The sequence below is a fragment of the Notolabrus celidotus genome, chromosome 8, assembly GCF_009762535.1.
Source record: "Notolabrus celidotus isolate fNotCel1 chromosome 8, fNotCel1.pri, whole genome shotgun sequence".
In the NCBI taxonomy this organism is placed as follows: domain Eukaryota; kingdom Metazoa; phylum Chordata; class Actinopteri; order Labriformes; family Labridae; genus Notolabrus; species Notolabrus celidotus.
The window spans coordinates 27,381,492-27,397,790 of NC_048279.1; the positions used below are offsets into that span (position 1 = coordinate 27,381,492).

The 16,299-nt window shown below is 40.2% G+C and overlaps 1 protein-coding gene across 2 annotated transcripts in view; it reads right to left on the bottom strand.

The window, feature by feature from the left end:
- slit3 (slit homolog 3 (Drosophila)) overlaps positions 1–16,299 on the bottom strand; it is a 316,661-nt gene that overhangs the window by 57,977 nt on the left and 242,385 nt on the right. For both annotated transcript variants that reach the window (XM_034690744.1, XM_034690743.1), the window contains 6 exons: positions 14,737–14,808; positions 10,762–10,905; positions 10,247–10,410; positions 6,251–6,401; positions 2,894–2,968; positions 504–647 (listed from right to left, as the gene is read on the bottom strand). In XM_034690744.1, coding sequence (XP_034546635.1) covers positions 504–647; positions 2,894–2,968; positions 6,251–6,401; positions 10,247–10,410; positions 10,762–10,905; positions 14,737–14,808 — 750 coding nt within the window. The remainder of the gene's footprint in view (positions 1–503; positions 648–2,893; positions 2,969–6,250; positions 6,402–10,246; positions 10,411–10,761; positions 10,906–14,736; positions 14,809–16,299) is intronic.

A 16,299-nucleotide genomic window follows, 5' to 3' on the forward strand; every position in this document is an offset into this window, starting at 1 on the left:
GACTGCACACGCCGATCTGTGTTGGGGGTCTAAGAGGAAATCTGGTTGGGAGGGATAGTGTTGACATTCGAAGTCCCTCTCTCTGAACAGATGTTTACTCTGTGACTACCAACCACAGCTTTAATCAAACGTTGAACTTTATGATTAGGTCAAAGCTCTTATTTTGCATGGCATTTCAAATAGAAAGACTGAGAAATACTGTCTGATCTGATCAAAGACTTATTGACCAAAGGACAACATTTTTTTTTTCACTTCATTTAGCATGTAGTTTTAGTATTTTATAGCTCTTTTCATAAATTTCAATCCACTCACTCAACAGAAGCACTTCCTTTGCTCTTTTTATAGCATTTGTTTACATGTTATTCGTTAGCATTAGCATTCTGACTCCTGGGGTTATGTAGCCTGCATAATAGCACAACAAAAACTTTCATAACAAGCAGACCACTACAGACATGAACTTAAAAGAGACGCACACACACAAACACAAACAACACCAGACTTACAGAGTTTTTAGGCCAGTCAGCCCTCTGAACATGCGTCCCTGCAGTCCTGTTAACTTGTTCCCCGTTAGCAGCAGCTCCAAAACTCCACCCGCTCCATCAAATGTACCATCACGGATGTCTCTCAGCTTGTTGTTGCTCAGGTTGCTTCAGGACAGAGAAAGACAGTGACAGAGCATGTTTATTTTTTTTCATTTTCAGGTGCTCCCGCTTGTGTTTTAATTCAAGTACTCGCAGGATGGTCTGTGAAGTTTTACCAATAGACACTGGGTGACACAACGTGGCCACAAATGTAGCTGATGAACAATATTACACAGACGCAATATTTCCAATTTAATTGCAGTAATCAATCATGTCACTTCAACCAATAAATGTAAACTCCTCTTTCTTTTAACTGTATGTCTCGGTCATGTCGATATTACAATAGATATTCTTATAACAGCTTACAGCCATCATCACCATAACTCACGAACCACACACACGCACACAGACAATGAAACACACACAAAAGTAAATGAGACAAGTGGTCACAGACAGCTGAAAACGATTGCCATCTCTCTTCCTTGCGCGCACAATGAGAAAAATGAAAATGAAAAGAGAGCGTTTGGCCACCGAGACAATAATTTGAGATGATAGCTATCACAACGACTGTTGCTTTCATTCACAGCTAGTTTTGTGTTTCCTCTTATCAGCTTTATGGAAGAAGAGAGGAGAGGAAAGACCAAGTAGTTAAAGATGAGGACAGGAGGTGCGAAGAGTAAGGAGAGAGGAGGTGAGGAAAGTGAAGGAGAAGCAAAGTGCACAAGGTTAAGATGAAAAAAGACAAAAAAAAAATGTAAGGAAATTTCTGGACAAACAAAAAAGCAGCATGGAAGATGCATGGCAAAGACAAAATTGGAGGGAGAGGGGAGGGAAGGAAATGAGGAGATGAAGAAGACAGAAAAGGAATTGAGAGAAGGAAAATGGAAATGAGTGCGAATGTAGCCAATCTATACCGTCAGTGACACTGCTAGATGGTTAGCAATTTCCTCTCCAATAAATCAACTGCTGCTCTCTGCTCTGTCTTTCTCTATCTCATTCTGACACACACACACACTCGCACACACATGAGTAGATAAGGAGTGACTGTAAATCTGAACCGAAGGCCCATCTTCTATTTCCATTTAATATTCGCTTCCTCCATACCTCCTGTCCACACTTCTTTGCTCTCCATCTCCTTCTATTCCATCCTCTAACTTGTTCTCAGACACTCCTCTTTCCCCCTCCCTCGTTCATGTGTCACTCATTCTCACCTCTGCTGTTGTTCAAGTAGGCTATCCTTTTTTTTTTTGCATGTTTCCCTTCACCTTTCTCCTGTCTTTTCTCCTACTCTATTCCCTTCCTTGAGTGCCAGTTCTTTTCACATACCCCCTCACCGTCTCCATCCACCCTTTTAAGTGTTTGAAAATGTATACCAAAAGTTAAAACTTGAAACAGAAACAAGTTACAAGTTTGAGCTACAGTTAGCTCTTAAGTACGGTGGCCCTGAAGTGCAAATCACAACGGCAAATCAGAAAACACTACGGCTACTCAGAAAACACTACGGAAAATCAACATGTAAACCATGTCCTTCCAGGTCAAATGATAGACCAGTCCAATCAGCGGCGAGTCATTTTTCCCCCCAGGGTACCCGCTTCTTCTGGTTTGGTTAATGTCGTTGTGTTTTCTGAATGACTGTAGTGTTTTATGACAAAATCTTCTCACATTTGTCAATAGAGCTGACCAAAAATCTTTTATTTTTAAATTGTTTAACAAATGCACAATACATTTATCATAAAAACTAACTCTTGCACACATGGCAATGGGTCCATCTGTACATCAAAACCATCAGCACTACCATAGGCTGTGCTTGACTACAGTACCAGTAGATTGCATATTGGCGAAAACAGATGGATGGAGCTTCACAGCTGCACAAAAACTGCACATTGCTGAATGCAGTGGTCAAGAGTCTTCACAAGGGAAGACAGTTTGAGACCCCAAAAGCTAGTTAACTGGTTCTTCCCTGGAGGTAGGGATCACACTGTACATATGTTTCTAAGACTCTGAGCTTGAGGTTTTATCTTGAGGGTGATGTCCGAGAAAACTGGCCGCAGTGTGACTATGGTCAGTCATTTCAAATTTTCACTATTAACAATGTTCAGAACAGAAGATAGATTTACAAGATGAAAACCCCTTTAGAAATCATAAATGTGTTCACAACACCAGTATACAAATGCTGTATCATTTTGACCTCCTTTTCAGAGGACAAAAACAAAGCAAATGGAGATATTATTGAATTGTAAACCAAACAAAACATAACAAACTTACTGAATATTAAATAAATGAAAATTGGATGTGTTAAAAAGTATACGTACATCTTCTTCAAGTTGGGCAGCTTCTTAAACGTCCCTGTAACCTCCAGGATAGCAATCTCATTGTCGTTTAGCCTCCTGCAGAGAGAGAAATGGAGAGAGAGAGTTAGGCATTTATTCTTTTTCACCGAAGTCAACACACACACACATAAAATGAACATAGACACACTCAAGAATAAAATGAGATGGGGAGAAAGAAAGGCTGCACGACCGCATGAAGGTTAAGAGGCCTTTAGTGACTGCTGAAGTATGATGCTGCCCAAAGCAGAGAGAGGGAAAAATAACCTGACATACTGGGGAGGAGGCAAGAAGGGGTAAAAAGAGAGGAAAAGAAAGGGAAACACAAGAGTAAAGAAGGGAGGAAGCTAAAGAAGGGAGAAGAGAGGAGAGCAATGAATCCTTTCGATGCGGTCATCAATACCAACAATGCCCTAAGCCAAGAGAAAACAGTTTGAGAGATAGTAAGCTAGACATCTGCTTTATTGAGGTAATTTGTCCTAAAAGAGTGCTGCTAAAAGGCTGCTTTTGTGTTACTGTGCATGTGTGTGTGTAAAAGAGGTGGAGTGAGAGAAATTGAGGGAAGAAGTAAAAGTTCAGCTGGAGGGGACACTTTCTAATGAGATACAGAGGGAGTTAAAAGATGGATCAACCTGGATAAAGCCAGATTGGAATAACATATTACAGAGTCCGAAGTCGGTCGCTGCTTGGTTGATTTTCACATTTTGAGTGCGGCGATTACAGTTGAAACACTTCTAATCTCTTTACCCTGTGATCTAGAGCCCTCATTATCAACTCAGGCTGCACATAGAATTTTATTAAGTGCAAAAAATTCTCCTAAGAGTGATTTTTTTCATGGCTATTGGGCGCTGTCAAGACCAGTGTCAAGGATTTTCATGGCTAGTGAGATGAGTCACTAAAAGAAAAAGGCTTAATTCCAATCTCAAACTCAGGGACTCACAGACTCTGAGGCTCGCTCCAAGTGCTTAATGCTGTCCCACTGTCAAATCATTATGTGCATGAGCGTTATGATGCGAACTTTACGAGGCCAAATTGAACACTTTCCATAATACTGCATTCCTGCAGACTTTTCTTTAAGTTTTAACTTGAAGTCATTTCAAACTTGGTGACCACAGTCTGTATAAACTTAGATGTGGTCTCAATGACGTCAACCATTGGTTTTTGAAGAGGCATTAAGGAAGCCCAGAGATGGGAGTCACCATATTGGAAATGCTACTCCAACTTATCCAATTGATTTCCGGCTAATCCAGAAATATGCACTTTTGTGTTCAGACACAAACACTGTACAGGGATGTTTAAAGACTGAGAAATGTTGGAGAAAATGTCACAGGTTCTGATGGTGACAGGGCAGAAATGTTCTATCAGGTGCAGCGCTGATTCGTGCTGACCTTATCACCTTGTTTTACTCCACCATCAGCTCAGTTTAATGTGAGTAATAACAGCTAAGTTAAGTAATTCCAAGAAGGCTAGTGAGCTAACCTTGATAGTGGATGCAGCTCAGTGAGTGTAACAGATTATTTTTAACACCAGAAACATGTTTATTTTTCAATCAACAATCAATTAAATAATTTATAAATCATTAGATGGTTTAAAATAAGTGTAACCGTATGTATGTAGTCCTGTAATAAGCAGGATGATGCATAGTGAGTGAGTTGTTATAGCAGAGGAACCCTTTCATAGTGAGGGTCTTAATATTCAGAAGCGTATCTTGGTTTCAGGTAACATGAGATGTCATCATAGCGAGTCCAATTTCTCATTTTAATACCATCTCAATCCCTCACGGATTCCCGCACTTTACGCCTTATGTCATTTAAGTCTGTGGGGGTTCAGTGGTCAGGCTTTAGGGTGGAGATTTGGATTGAGCCGAAGATAGACAGAAAAGAGAAATAGAGCAAAAAATATGTACAAGCCTTCAGCCCAGGCTCAAACTCCCCTGATTTCCCCTGATAAAGCAGGTTACACAGGGCACGACTGGCAGCTTAGTGCACGTGTGTTCATGTGTGTGCGTGCGGCTGTGTGAGCGTGTGTGTGAGAGAGAGAGTGTGTCAAAATGGCAGAAACTTTGATCTGCCCTCTAACCATCCATAAAGGACAAAGTTTATATATTTGACATGGAGCACCCTGGGAACAGATAGGCAGTAAAGGAGGGAGAATTGGAGGATATCAGGGTTCACAGAGAGCACAGGAAACAAAGAGGGAGAGGGACAGAGGACTTGGAGGCTAATGGTCTGTGGGATACTTACATTATTAGTCATCTAAAGTGTCTGCCACAGTTAAATTCACCATTAAACCACTAATTTCTATAAGTAATATAGCTGCAACCATTCTGCATCTGCTTTAATGCTGCGTTTGAGTTTTAATCTGAAGATATTCTCCGTTAGCGCAGCACTGATCGCCATGGCCATCCTTTACCTACACTTTTAAAGCTGCCAGTGATTCAGCATTATTAGGTAAAACTTTGCCTCAGGCTGGGTTTCTATTTCCTGACTGAAAATATTAGCTTATTGAATATTTGATGAAGTGCCAGGTGCTGAAAGTAAAATAGGGCTGGGTGATTTTAGCCGAAACACACTTCTGTTGTGACACACTTTTGAGTTCGGAAGACAGTTTTTAGGATTGAGTTTAATGATTTATTAAAACTTTTAAGCCCAAATTTTAGTAAAAGCATAGCGACCTTTCAATATTTGATGTCATGCTTCATTTTAAATTCAATTTTCCTATTTTTTTTCACAATAATTCACAAATCTACCAATGTTCTTTTTTTTTTACTGTCTTCATCGGCTGCTCCTGCAGACTCTGATCAAATCCAGACCTTTTAACCTTTTCAAAATCAGATTATAGTATTCTTGTTGCGTGTTATCTGTTTCTCCTTTTCCTTTTTTTCCCCCCAGCAAAATGAATGATCCATGGGACTGCTCAGTATTCCTGTGTGAGACCCTTTGCCAGACATCATGATGGCTCCTTTGGGACTTTGAGAGAGATGGAAAGACTGTAGAGGGGGATTTAGTCTGCAAGCTAGAAATGAAAAGTGACGTTCGTGATTCTGCTCTCAGAGATGCAGAGAGAAAAAGCAGAAATGTGTATGTGCAATGCATATCTGCACGCCTACAAGCTTGTTCCTGTGCATGACTGTGTATTACCATATGTATGGGTGTCTGTTTTTGTGCATGCGTGAGTCTGAGAAAGTGAAAAACCTCTTGAAAAGACTGTGGCCTGTTAAAGAATATATGGAGGTTTTAAGTTTCAGGTTAAAGCAGTCTAACACATGGCAATATAATTTTGATATTTCATCATGTGTTGCATTAAATAAGGATGCGTGACTATGTTAGAGGGCTGACTCACAGGTCTGTGGTGTGGTCAGGTATGTGTGGAGGTACACGGGTTAGTTTGAGATTGGAGCAGTCCACCACGGTGCCTTCACAGCGACATTTCTCAGGACACACCAAGTCCTGGAAACACTCTCCGCTCAGACGGCTACGGTAGTCCTCCTGACCTGCAGAGGAGGGATGGATAGAAGACAAACAGAGAGGGAGAGAGACGTAGACAGACAAAAACAGGGAGGGGGGGAAGAGAAGAAAAAAAGGCAGGTAAATTAGGTCAATAACAGGAGCAGGACAGAGGCAGAAAAAGGGATGCAAGGAGGAAAAGAAAAAGGGAGACATAAGAGGGACAGAAGATCCTTAATGTTAAACTCTGTGGGTTTAAAATCTATACATATTAACATTTACACCTGAACAGAAATGCAAATATACATACATACAAAGCCAACAGTGAAAAAGAACATATGCAGATTAAATGAAGCCATGTCAAAGGTCAATAAGAGGTCAATATCTGTCCAAGTAGTGTCTCAAAAATCTGATTGTTCTCCAAATGTATCCGTCGAGGATGTAAAACACAGTGAACAAAATGGTAATTTGCAAAATATGAATGAAGTGCACTTCAAAGAACAGACTCCACACTGCAGCAATATTGTTCTGCAGGCACATTGCCGCTGCAGGGAGGGGTGATTCTGCATGGCTATCATTGTAAATCACATTAACAAACAGATATCCATGTGGTTTATAGAATCATTCTCTTGATGAATGTGGTTTAACCCCGGATGTTTTTGTTTAACAAGGTGAGCCAGAGACCACTTCTGTTATTTAGATGTAATGCGAGCAGATATTATTTATGACCCTGTGGGAAAGACCTGGTTTAAATCATGTAGCACTCATATCCGTGTGTCACGTTCACTGTTCATTGTTCTCACGGTTATCTGAAACTTGTTTGTCTGTTTTCTATCAAATCAAGCCTTCCTGTTTTTTTTGTTTTTTTTACCACTCTCCTGTCAGACTGCTGTTATTTCAGAACAAACTTCTTTATCTTTCATTCAGCCACACCTTTATGGCTCATGTGTTTACTGCTTGTCATTTAAAAAAAAAATCGAAGACCACCTATCGAGGGGTAATGTTCAATGAAAACCGCTTATTTGAACTCAGTTAGTGATCACTGCTCAGCAAGCGGTGTCTCAGGGCTGCCATAAAATGCATTGGTTGGCAAGTTGACAGAAAGGAGAGAGCAAGGAATGAAGATAGAAGAGCTTTATACGAGGAAGGAATGCTCAAAAAAGACACCTGTTTAACAGTAATGGCTCAAGATTTTCCTCTGAAGCAGAGAGTTTGGTGGAGACATCTGAAAATGTACTACAACACAGATACCTTCGCTCTTCTGTCTCACTTTTTGTGCTTTGCCTTTAGTCACCAGGTGAGATTTACCTCTCTCTGTTCATCTTTTTTCTATAAAGTGTAGACAAGCAGACTTAAATTAAGTCCACATGTCTTACTTTGGAAGATTTAGACTGTATTGCTCTGGTGATTGCAGGTGTCCTTTTCTCCTTGTAAACTAAGGCTAACTGGCAAGCCACCTAAGCTAACATAAGTCTTGTGAAAGGCAAAAGGTCAAACTCTCTCTCAGAGTCTCAAAAGAGATCACTGAGAACAGTCGGATAAGGCAGCTACACTTCAGTAAAGCGGTCCATAACCAGCTGCTAAGATTGAACTGTTGAGCAGTAACTGATTTTTATTATTGAGTCTTTACACCCCTAGTGTTAAGGAATGAAATCACTGTTAATTAATAGTATGATAATGTTTTTATGGCTCAGTAAAGCCTACGCATTTCAACCACAGCTCCAGTTTAGCAAATCAGAAGCCCTACACATAGAGGCACACAAACACAAAAAGTAATAAGCCCTTAATTTCAGCTCCAAGGCGTGTGATTGGCTGGGAGAGGCAGGTGGGTGTGTGCTCGGCGGTCCCTGGCGCTTGACGGAACCATGTGATGTCACAGTAGGCGGGGCCACATGGTTAGATCAAGCACAAGAGACAGCTGCACGAACCAATCAGAATGCAGGTCCACACAGGAGGAAGGTGGGGCAACAGAGAGCTGCACCAATCAGTCAGGGGGAGGGCGGGGCAGGGTCCAGACAGGAGAGGAGAGGCAACAGACAGCTGCAGATCCACACAGGATAAGGGGTTTGACCAGAAAACTGCCCACCGATAGTGCAAAGTGTCCACACAGGTCCAGAGAGGAGGAAGAGGAGATGCAAGGAGAGGCATGGGGCTGCAGAGAGGAAGGGCTGAAGCAAAGAGGATGGCCATAACCAGCTGGAGGAGCTTTTCTAATCTAGTTATCCTGATCGATGGCATGAGGAAAGAGCTAAAACAAAGGCTAGCTTACCACTGAGACCTTCCAGGCAAAAAAAAAACAAACACATTTGCCCACAGTACTCTGAAGCAGCTTGGAGCCTTCCCTGGTTCATACTTTGAGTTCACCATTTAAAACAAAAAGGGTGAAAATCTCATCACCTCACTGTTGGTCTAACAGATGTTTTACAGCACAGTGACATGTTCTTATGTTCAGTTCTTCCCTTTATGTCATAGTGTCTTTGTTTTGTCTTCCTCTCAACCCCTTGCATGTGTTTGTGCGTAAATCTACCACCGTTATTGTCAATGATTGCAAAAAAGTCGATTTACAAAAGTTGGAGAGCAACAGAGTCGTACACTTTGACTACAATTTTTGCTTTTATATAAATATTCTGAGTAATGGGCTCATCCAGAGTCAACAAGTGTGTGAAAAATAACATGCTGAAAGGCTGAAGAGAGCATAAGTCAGTCTCACTCCCTTTTTTATGATTCCTTCATTGAAGTGTTGCTGTTCCAGGGTCACACTGTTGAATAGTGCTCCATTGTGTATTCTCAAATGAGCTCATCCTGACATTATATTAGGGGGCGGGCAGGAAGACTTCCAGGTGAAGTCGGGTTCAAATTTTGGCTGTGTGCATTCACTTCAGCTCACTCAAGTTTTCAAGATTTTTGTACAAGTGTAAATGGGGCTCAAATGTGTTTGTACAATTTCTATTACCGGCATGAAATTTAACAAAAGCCACATTCACCTGACAAGTCAAGATTAAACATCTTATTCAAAGCTATTACAAGCAAGCGATCAATAAGGCCTTAGTTGCTTAAAAATAGAAGCCAGTGCAGCAAGCTAAGTCTTCCTCATTTCAGTAAAATGGGTATTTTACCTGTTGCACTTGCAGCTATTTCCACTCATTACAAGCAAATAAATCCTTATTTTTTGCTTTTAATTCTGTGAAATAAGATGTTAGATCTGGACTGGTCAGGTGAATGTGACTCCTTTAAGTGTAATGATATTTTAACTTGAAAAAAGACAAATACAATTGGTAAGATTTGAGTTTTTTGCAGGGGATCTCATCCTACGCTGCCATGTAAAAGCAAGTTGCAGTTAATAAAAGTCTGTAAAGGGATTCTGAAAATGAGTTTTCCGGTGAACCATAAAAATGATTACATTTAAGACTGAGAAAACAAAGTGAGGAGCCACTGCTGAAATGCTCTGAGGATGTTAAGAGCACACAGAGAGACTCTCATTCACAGTCTCTCACGTGGGTGATCACAGTCTATGGCTGGTCCCTGTTGAGCTGGTTATTGTGTTGTTTCAGTGTACTGAATTGGTCTGGGCTGTAATTAGAGAGACCCATGGCTCGTATCAACGGTAACAACAGTAATACAATAGTAGTGCACAGAGAGAGATATACGCTCTACTTTGAGTGCTTGTGTGTGTTTTAATAAACAATTCTACTTTATAATTGCAAAGATAAAACAATAGGAGTTTGTGTTATAGTAAATGTGTTCATTAATGTCCTACCTATGCATCTTAACCTTCTTATAATTAACCTTCAAACCTGACTCCAGCATGTTTGCTTGTGTGTGTGTGTGTGTGTGTGTGTGTGTGTGTGTGTGTGTGTGTGTGTGTGTGTGTGTGTTTGAAGTCATTTCCTACCTGTGCACCTGAACTTCTTTCCTTTAACCTGGCTGATGCGTTTGTTGGCCAGCCTTCTGGGATGGCTGCAGCGTGCTCCACTGGTCTCAATAGGGTTGTCAAACAGGTAGTCTGCCAACCACTTCAGGTGACAGTCACACATAAAGGGATTCTGTGCCAGATGACTGAGAGAGAGAGAGCGGAAGCTGGGTTGGTCAAGGGGAGGGCAATAGAAAGGGGCTAAAGTGGCCCGATTTCAGTGCCACTTTACATGTAAGGCTTTAAGAACAAAATTCTTCCCTCACAACTTTGTTCTTATAAAACTACAACTTTCTCCTCCTAAAATTATGATCTAATCCTCATAATACTAAGACTTTGTTCACAAAATCTAACTCTTTTTTTCTTCTTCAATGTGGTCCTAATCTTCCATCATAATGATCCGACAATTGATGATCATTTTTTTCTCAGCTGAGTATTTAATTGGCTGGCTCAAGATAGTTGAGTTCATGTTAGAGTCTTTGAAGTCTTGTACTTACAGTGTCTTGATGGCACGCAGAGGGGCAAAAAGGCCTTTGCTGATTGTTTGCAGTTTGTTGTCGTACAGAGACAGCAGGTTGAGATTCTGCAGATCCTGGAAGGTGTTGACTCGTAGACAGTTTATTTTGTTGGCATTCAGCAGCCTGAAAGAGAGGAGAGAACCAGTCAGTATGTGTAACTTCTTCACGTTTTATTTACTTCATTATCTCTGTGCATTACACAAACTAAGTCTAAACTCATGTGCTGACGATAAGATGATTTACTTTCCCAAAAAGCATCTCTATTATAAAACCACAGCTCCTCTCTCCTGTCGTATTCTTCTCACTATTTCTTCCCCTGTCCCTCTGAAAAGCCTCTCCAACCCTCTCCACACAGCTATGATTATATTTCTGTCTGGCCCTGACACATAAATCTAAAAATTGTGGTTTTATGTATTTCCCTTTTTTTCCCCCACGTTTTTGAACAGTTTGGTGGGAGTGTTAAATCCTGTTTTGACAGGAAGGGACAGTTGGTGAGGGGAAAAGGACGGGTGAAGAGAAGGGGCAGAAGAATGGAGATGTGATGGAGGAAATAATGGGTTGAGACAGTGAATGGACAGGCAAAAATGTGACTTGAAGTGACACAGATATACAATTAAGTGAAAAAAGGGCTGACAGGCAGAATGGAGAAGAGGGAGAAAGAGAAATGAGGAATGTGATAGAGGGATTAAGTAAATGACAGGAAAGGTTTGCACCAACACCCTTTCCTCGATATCTGTCCTTTCATACCTGTACTTTGTTAGCGCATATAGCCAAGCTGACAGCTCTTTGCCTGTACTTCAGTTGTCCATGTCTTGTCTGTCTTATTCTTGTTCCTTTTCCTCTTCATTTTATGAAACACTCTCCTTCTCTCTCTGTCTTCTGTTTCACTTTTTGTTTCTCTGTCTCACACTCTTGCTCCTCTTCTCTGTCCTTTTTTCATCTGACAGGTGACTAACTCTCTGCTTGGTACAGCAGCTCAGCTTAATCTTCTCGAGTCGTCCTAACGAGCACCTATACTGGCAAAAAAGCACTCGCAAACCACACACGGATTCACAGGGAGATCCACGCACACACAGATGCGGCTCTGCGACATATCCATGCCTCATTAGGCAGCTCACAGGAGGAACTAATTACTTGAAACTGCACCAGTAAAACAAAGCAGCGCAGACAATATAAACAGCCGACTGCTAGCTATACAAAGCAATAAACACATCTTTGCAATGGAGGGCTGACATGCTGCCTGATTCACCATTTTAATCTAATATATAATTTACAAATATAATACTGTATGGGAGAATAACAGCATCTTAAAAACTCCTAGCAAGCTGACCAACTTTTAAGAAACAAGAGGATTTCTCCTTTCAGGGGCCAAATATTAAAAGATATCTTCCCCACCTACACTGGCTAAGCGTGCTCCAACACCTGCAGACGGTGTCTTTGTGGGACTGACCAATGATGTGGCAAGACATGAATATTAATGACTCATTCAGTACCCTATTTACTCAATGATTGGAGCGGTCACAAACGTACAGAAGCAGTCTTGATTGATCACATGAAGGGAACGAGCATGCTTGTTTAAACAAATATGAAGCAGTTAGTGTTCAACATTTCATGACAGCAGCATCATGTCAAGGTCCAAGGGATATCGGGGAATACTAAATGTTAATGGTGTTATACAGTAAAGGTTCCTACATTCAACTTTTTGAATCTCATCTGCATTTATATGTATCTTCCTTATGTCTATGTCTTTTTTCCCCATCGTTCTGTCTCTATCTGTTAATTTATCCATCCATCCAACCCCCCTTCTCCTTCTCTCTCTCCGTTTCTGACTATGCACCATGCATCCCAATGACCCGCCTTGGCCCATAAAAGGTGTTTGCAGGTTAGATTCACTCATCCTCATTTTCTTTGCTTGGCTTCACTTTACGACGGAAAAAGCCCAGAACATTAACAGTTTCTGCAGTGGACTGCGGCATTGGCGAGGGCCATATGCCACATACAGTACGAATGTAGCCATTACAGGGATCTGAATTTTTACTGCATGCTGAGCCACTGCTGCAGTTTGAACCCATGCCCATGAGGAATCATTCAGAATGAATAGCTTTCCTTCTCAGAGACCTTTAATTTTAAACTAACTGTGGGAGACTGCAGTTCAGTGTATGAATACTCAGTGCACGACAGATGGAGGGTTAATGCATGCAGAGGGGATTCCGCAGTAGCTGCCTCTGTATTAAGGTGATCATTATCAAGACTTGCTCTCCCTCATATGAATGCCATCATACATCATATTAAAGCTCCTCTCAGGAGCTTTCAGTCAGTGTCTATGTTGCCTCCGTCTGTGGATGAAGCTGTACATCTTCTTATCTCTTTTCTGATTTTTTCTTGCAAGGGAATAGGTCATATTTTTCAACAGAAAACCTCCTTCTGCTTTCTTCACACTATCAAATATATCACTTGTCAAGAATCTTTGCTGTGTGAATGTGAAAAATGGTCAATTTCAGCAGTGTTGTGTTAAACACTTTAAGCATCAGAAATAACACTAGATATAATCCATCTTGTCCCTGATGGTCTGGTTTGCTTTTGTAACTGAAAAAAATATAAATGTCCTTCTGTTTCCTAACCAGCTGAAAAACTCCAGGACAGGAGCTTTAAAGTACTAGGGGCCTTTAAAGGTTAAGTGTGTAGTATTTAGATGCATTTAGAAGAACAGACTTAGCTAGAAATGGAATACCACATTCATAAGTATGTTTGAATTCATTTTTAGTCACCTGAATACAAAAATGTTGTTTTTGTTCACTTAGGATGAGTGTTTTGTATCTACAAAAGAGCGGGCCCCCTTTCATGAAGGCACTGCCATGTTTCAAGCAAAGCCCAGAATGGACAAATTGGCATCATACACACTTCTGTATTTGTGGTCCCACAAAAAGCACCAGTTAGAAAGCAGAAAAGAGGAGTGTGGTTGTTGTGTGCGAAATTATTTGTAATGATAGATGTTTTTGATGCTAAAGACTTCACAAACTGAGGATCACACTTATTCATGCACCACAGCCACTTCTTATCCCCGAAGGCTACCATTGCTTCATCGTGAGCAAGGGAGCTTTTGCTAAATATTCTAATTTCTACACACTATACCTTTAAAATTGTTCTTAGTCGTGATCTTGATATAAAGGTATGTAGTATATAGTGATGCATCTGATAATCTTAACTAGGGGAAATAAATACAACACTAAATAAAAATACAGCCAAACCTGCTAACTATGATTATACCCCAATGGAAGAAAAATAACAAGGGACACTACAAATCAAATCTGATACTTTTCAGAGATTCTGATTCTCTTGGGTTAGAGTTGTACTTTTATATGCCAGTTTTTATATTTTCATTTATATTTTCATCAATTATTTATTTGTCCCCGGGGATTTCTGCCTTTATTAGACAGCTGAAGAGAGGCAGGAAATGCGGGGCGTATAGAGTAGGGGATGGCATGCGGCAAAGGGTCATGGTTGGTGTGATGAGGTTTATAACCTTTCTGCATGGGGCTTAAAGGTTAACCGGCATCCCATATTTTCACTCATTTATTCAATATAACACTGAACCAACATACTCCCATCCTTGAAATATAGCATAGGAGTTTTTAGTTGATTTATCTCCTGCAATAAGTGCTTTTGCAGGTGCATGGTGTATTAGTTTGTAAATGTGAAGCTTCCTCTGTATATTCCATTTTGCATGTCCATTTGCTTACCCTTGTTTTGGTCCATCTTCTAAAAGAAACTCTTTGTAAACCACTTATTGAACCAGACTGTCCTAAATCCACAGACTATCTGTATTTCCTGAGTACAGTGGCTCAGCCCTTGTTGAAGTGTGACATCTCTTTGTTTCTTTTCGCTATCCCGGGGGGTACCACACACATAGACACAGGTACACACAGAACAACAGATCACACAGACAGTACTTACAGTAGCTGCAGGGAAACCAGTCCATCAAACAATCCCTTGGGCAGCTCTGTGATCTTGTTGCCATACAACACCCTGCACGGGAAAACAAAACAACATCATTTAGGTTAGTGTGTTTACTTGGCTGTGCTTACATTTAGAGACTTCTGTGGCCTGGAGCTGGCTTCAAAACACAGTTTAATGTTCCAGATCTACAAATTGTGAAATCTTATGGTGTTTAATCTTATTTAAGTGTGGTTTTAAGGAGATTTTTACCAATTTAATCTTGAAGCTGCCGTTACTGGGAACAGTGTGCAGTGTTATGATTATAAATGATACAACTGGATCTGATCTGGACAGGATAAGACACGAAAAGAAAGGAAAGGGCACGATTGCTACGCTTCGGTACAATACAAAACAATACAAGACGATACTAGACAATACGGTACAATTCAATAGGATACGATGCAATACGATACTATGCAATACGATACTATGCAATACGATACGATATGATACAAAAAACCCAATATGAAACGATACGATTCGAAATGATATGACACGATATGAAACTAAACAATACAAAACAATACAAAACAATACCAAACAATGCAAAACGATACGATACGATGTGATACGATACAATGCTCTTACCAAAGTAACTAAAAACATCATATGTCAAACATTACCTACAAGATCTACACAAAACAGCATAAATAAGCGAAAAGATTAAGAGCATAATGACGCTTTTAGCCATACATCCTCAAAAAGCTTTTTTTGTTTTTCATCTTGATAGTTAATTATGTTCTTCAAGACATGATGTTTGTCTTGAAGTTTTAATCAGTATCTCTTCAGTCTAGACCATACTTGATGTAATTTACTGTATTGTACTTGCTTTCAGAGTGTACTTGATAATATTACAAAGTATTCATTACACAGTGTCAGTAGCAGTGTTGCTTAATAATCCAAATCAATAACTGTTATTAAAATCAAGGTAATAAAGCTTGCTGTTCTTCAAAACCTGTCTCCAAAATGTCAACATGAGAAAATAAGTCTTTGTCAGCTCTTTCATATTGTGCTCTTCGGATTTTCAAGACAATACAGACAATATAACTCTTATCAGAAAGTTCAGTTTGGGGATACAGGCTTTCCACCTGTCAGCCACACATGAAAGCAAAATCATGTATAAACAATAACTCCTGAAGCCCTTTGTTAGTGTTGCATTTCTTATTGAAAACTGCACTGATACTAACCTTTGCAACTGTCAATAAGTCTGCTCGGAGTGAAAAAGACCAAATTTGCTTCAATAGAGGACAAGAAACTCTCAAAGGCACTCTCTATTAAGCAATTAAAATACCTTTATTTTCATTACGTGGTCATGGCTGGCTTGTTTCAGCAGCAAGCCTTTAAGAAAGAGGGGGCTTGATTCTGGACTGCATTGAAGAATTAAAGACTTTTTAACTGTTTGAAAAAAAGTGCCTTTGAGTTTTTCTGGTTTTCTATGACTGCATGTATCATAATGCAAAGAGCAGGTCAAGCCTGCACTTTCTGTTTTTGATCAAACTGTTTCAGGTACAACAAAAAGGC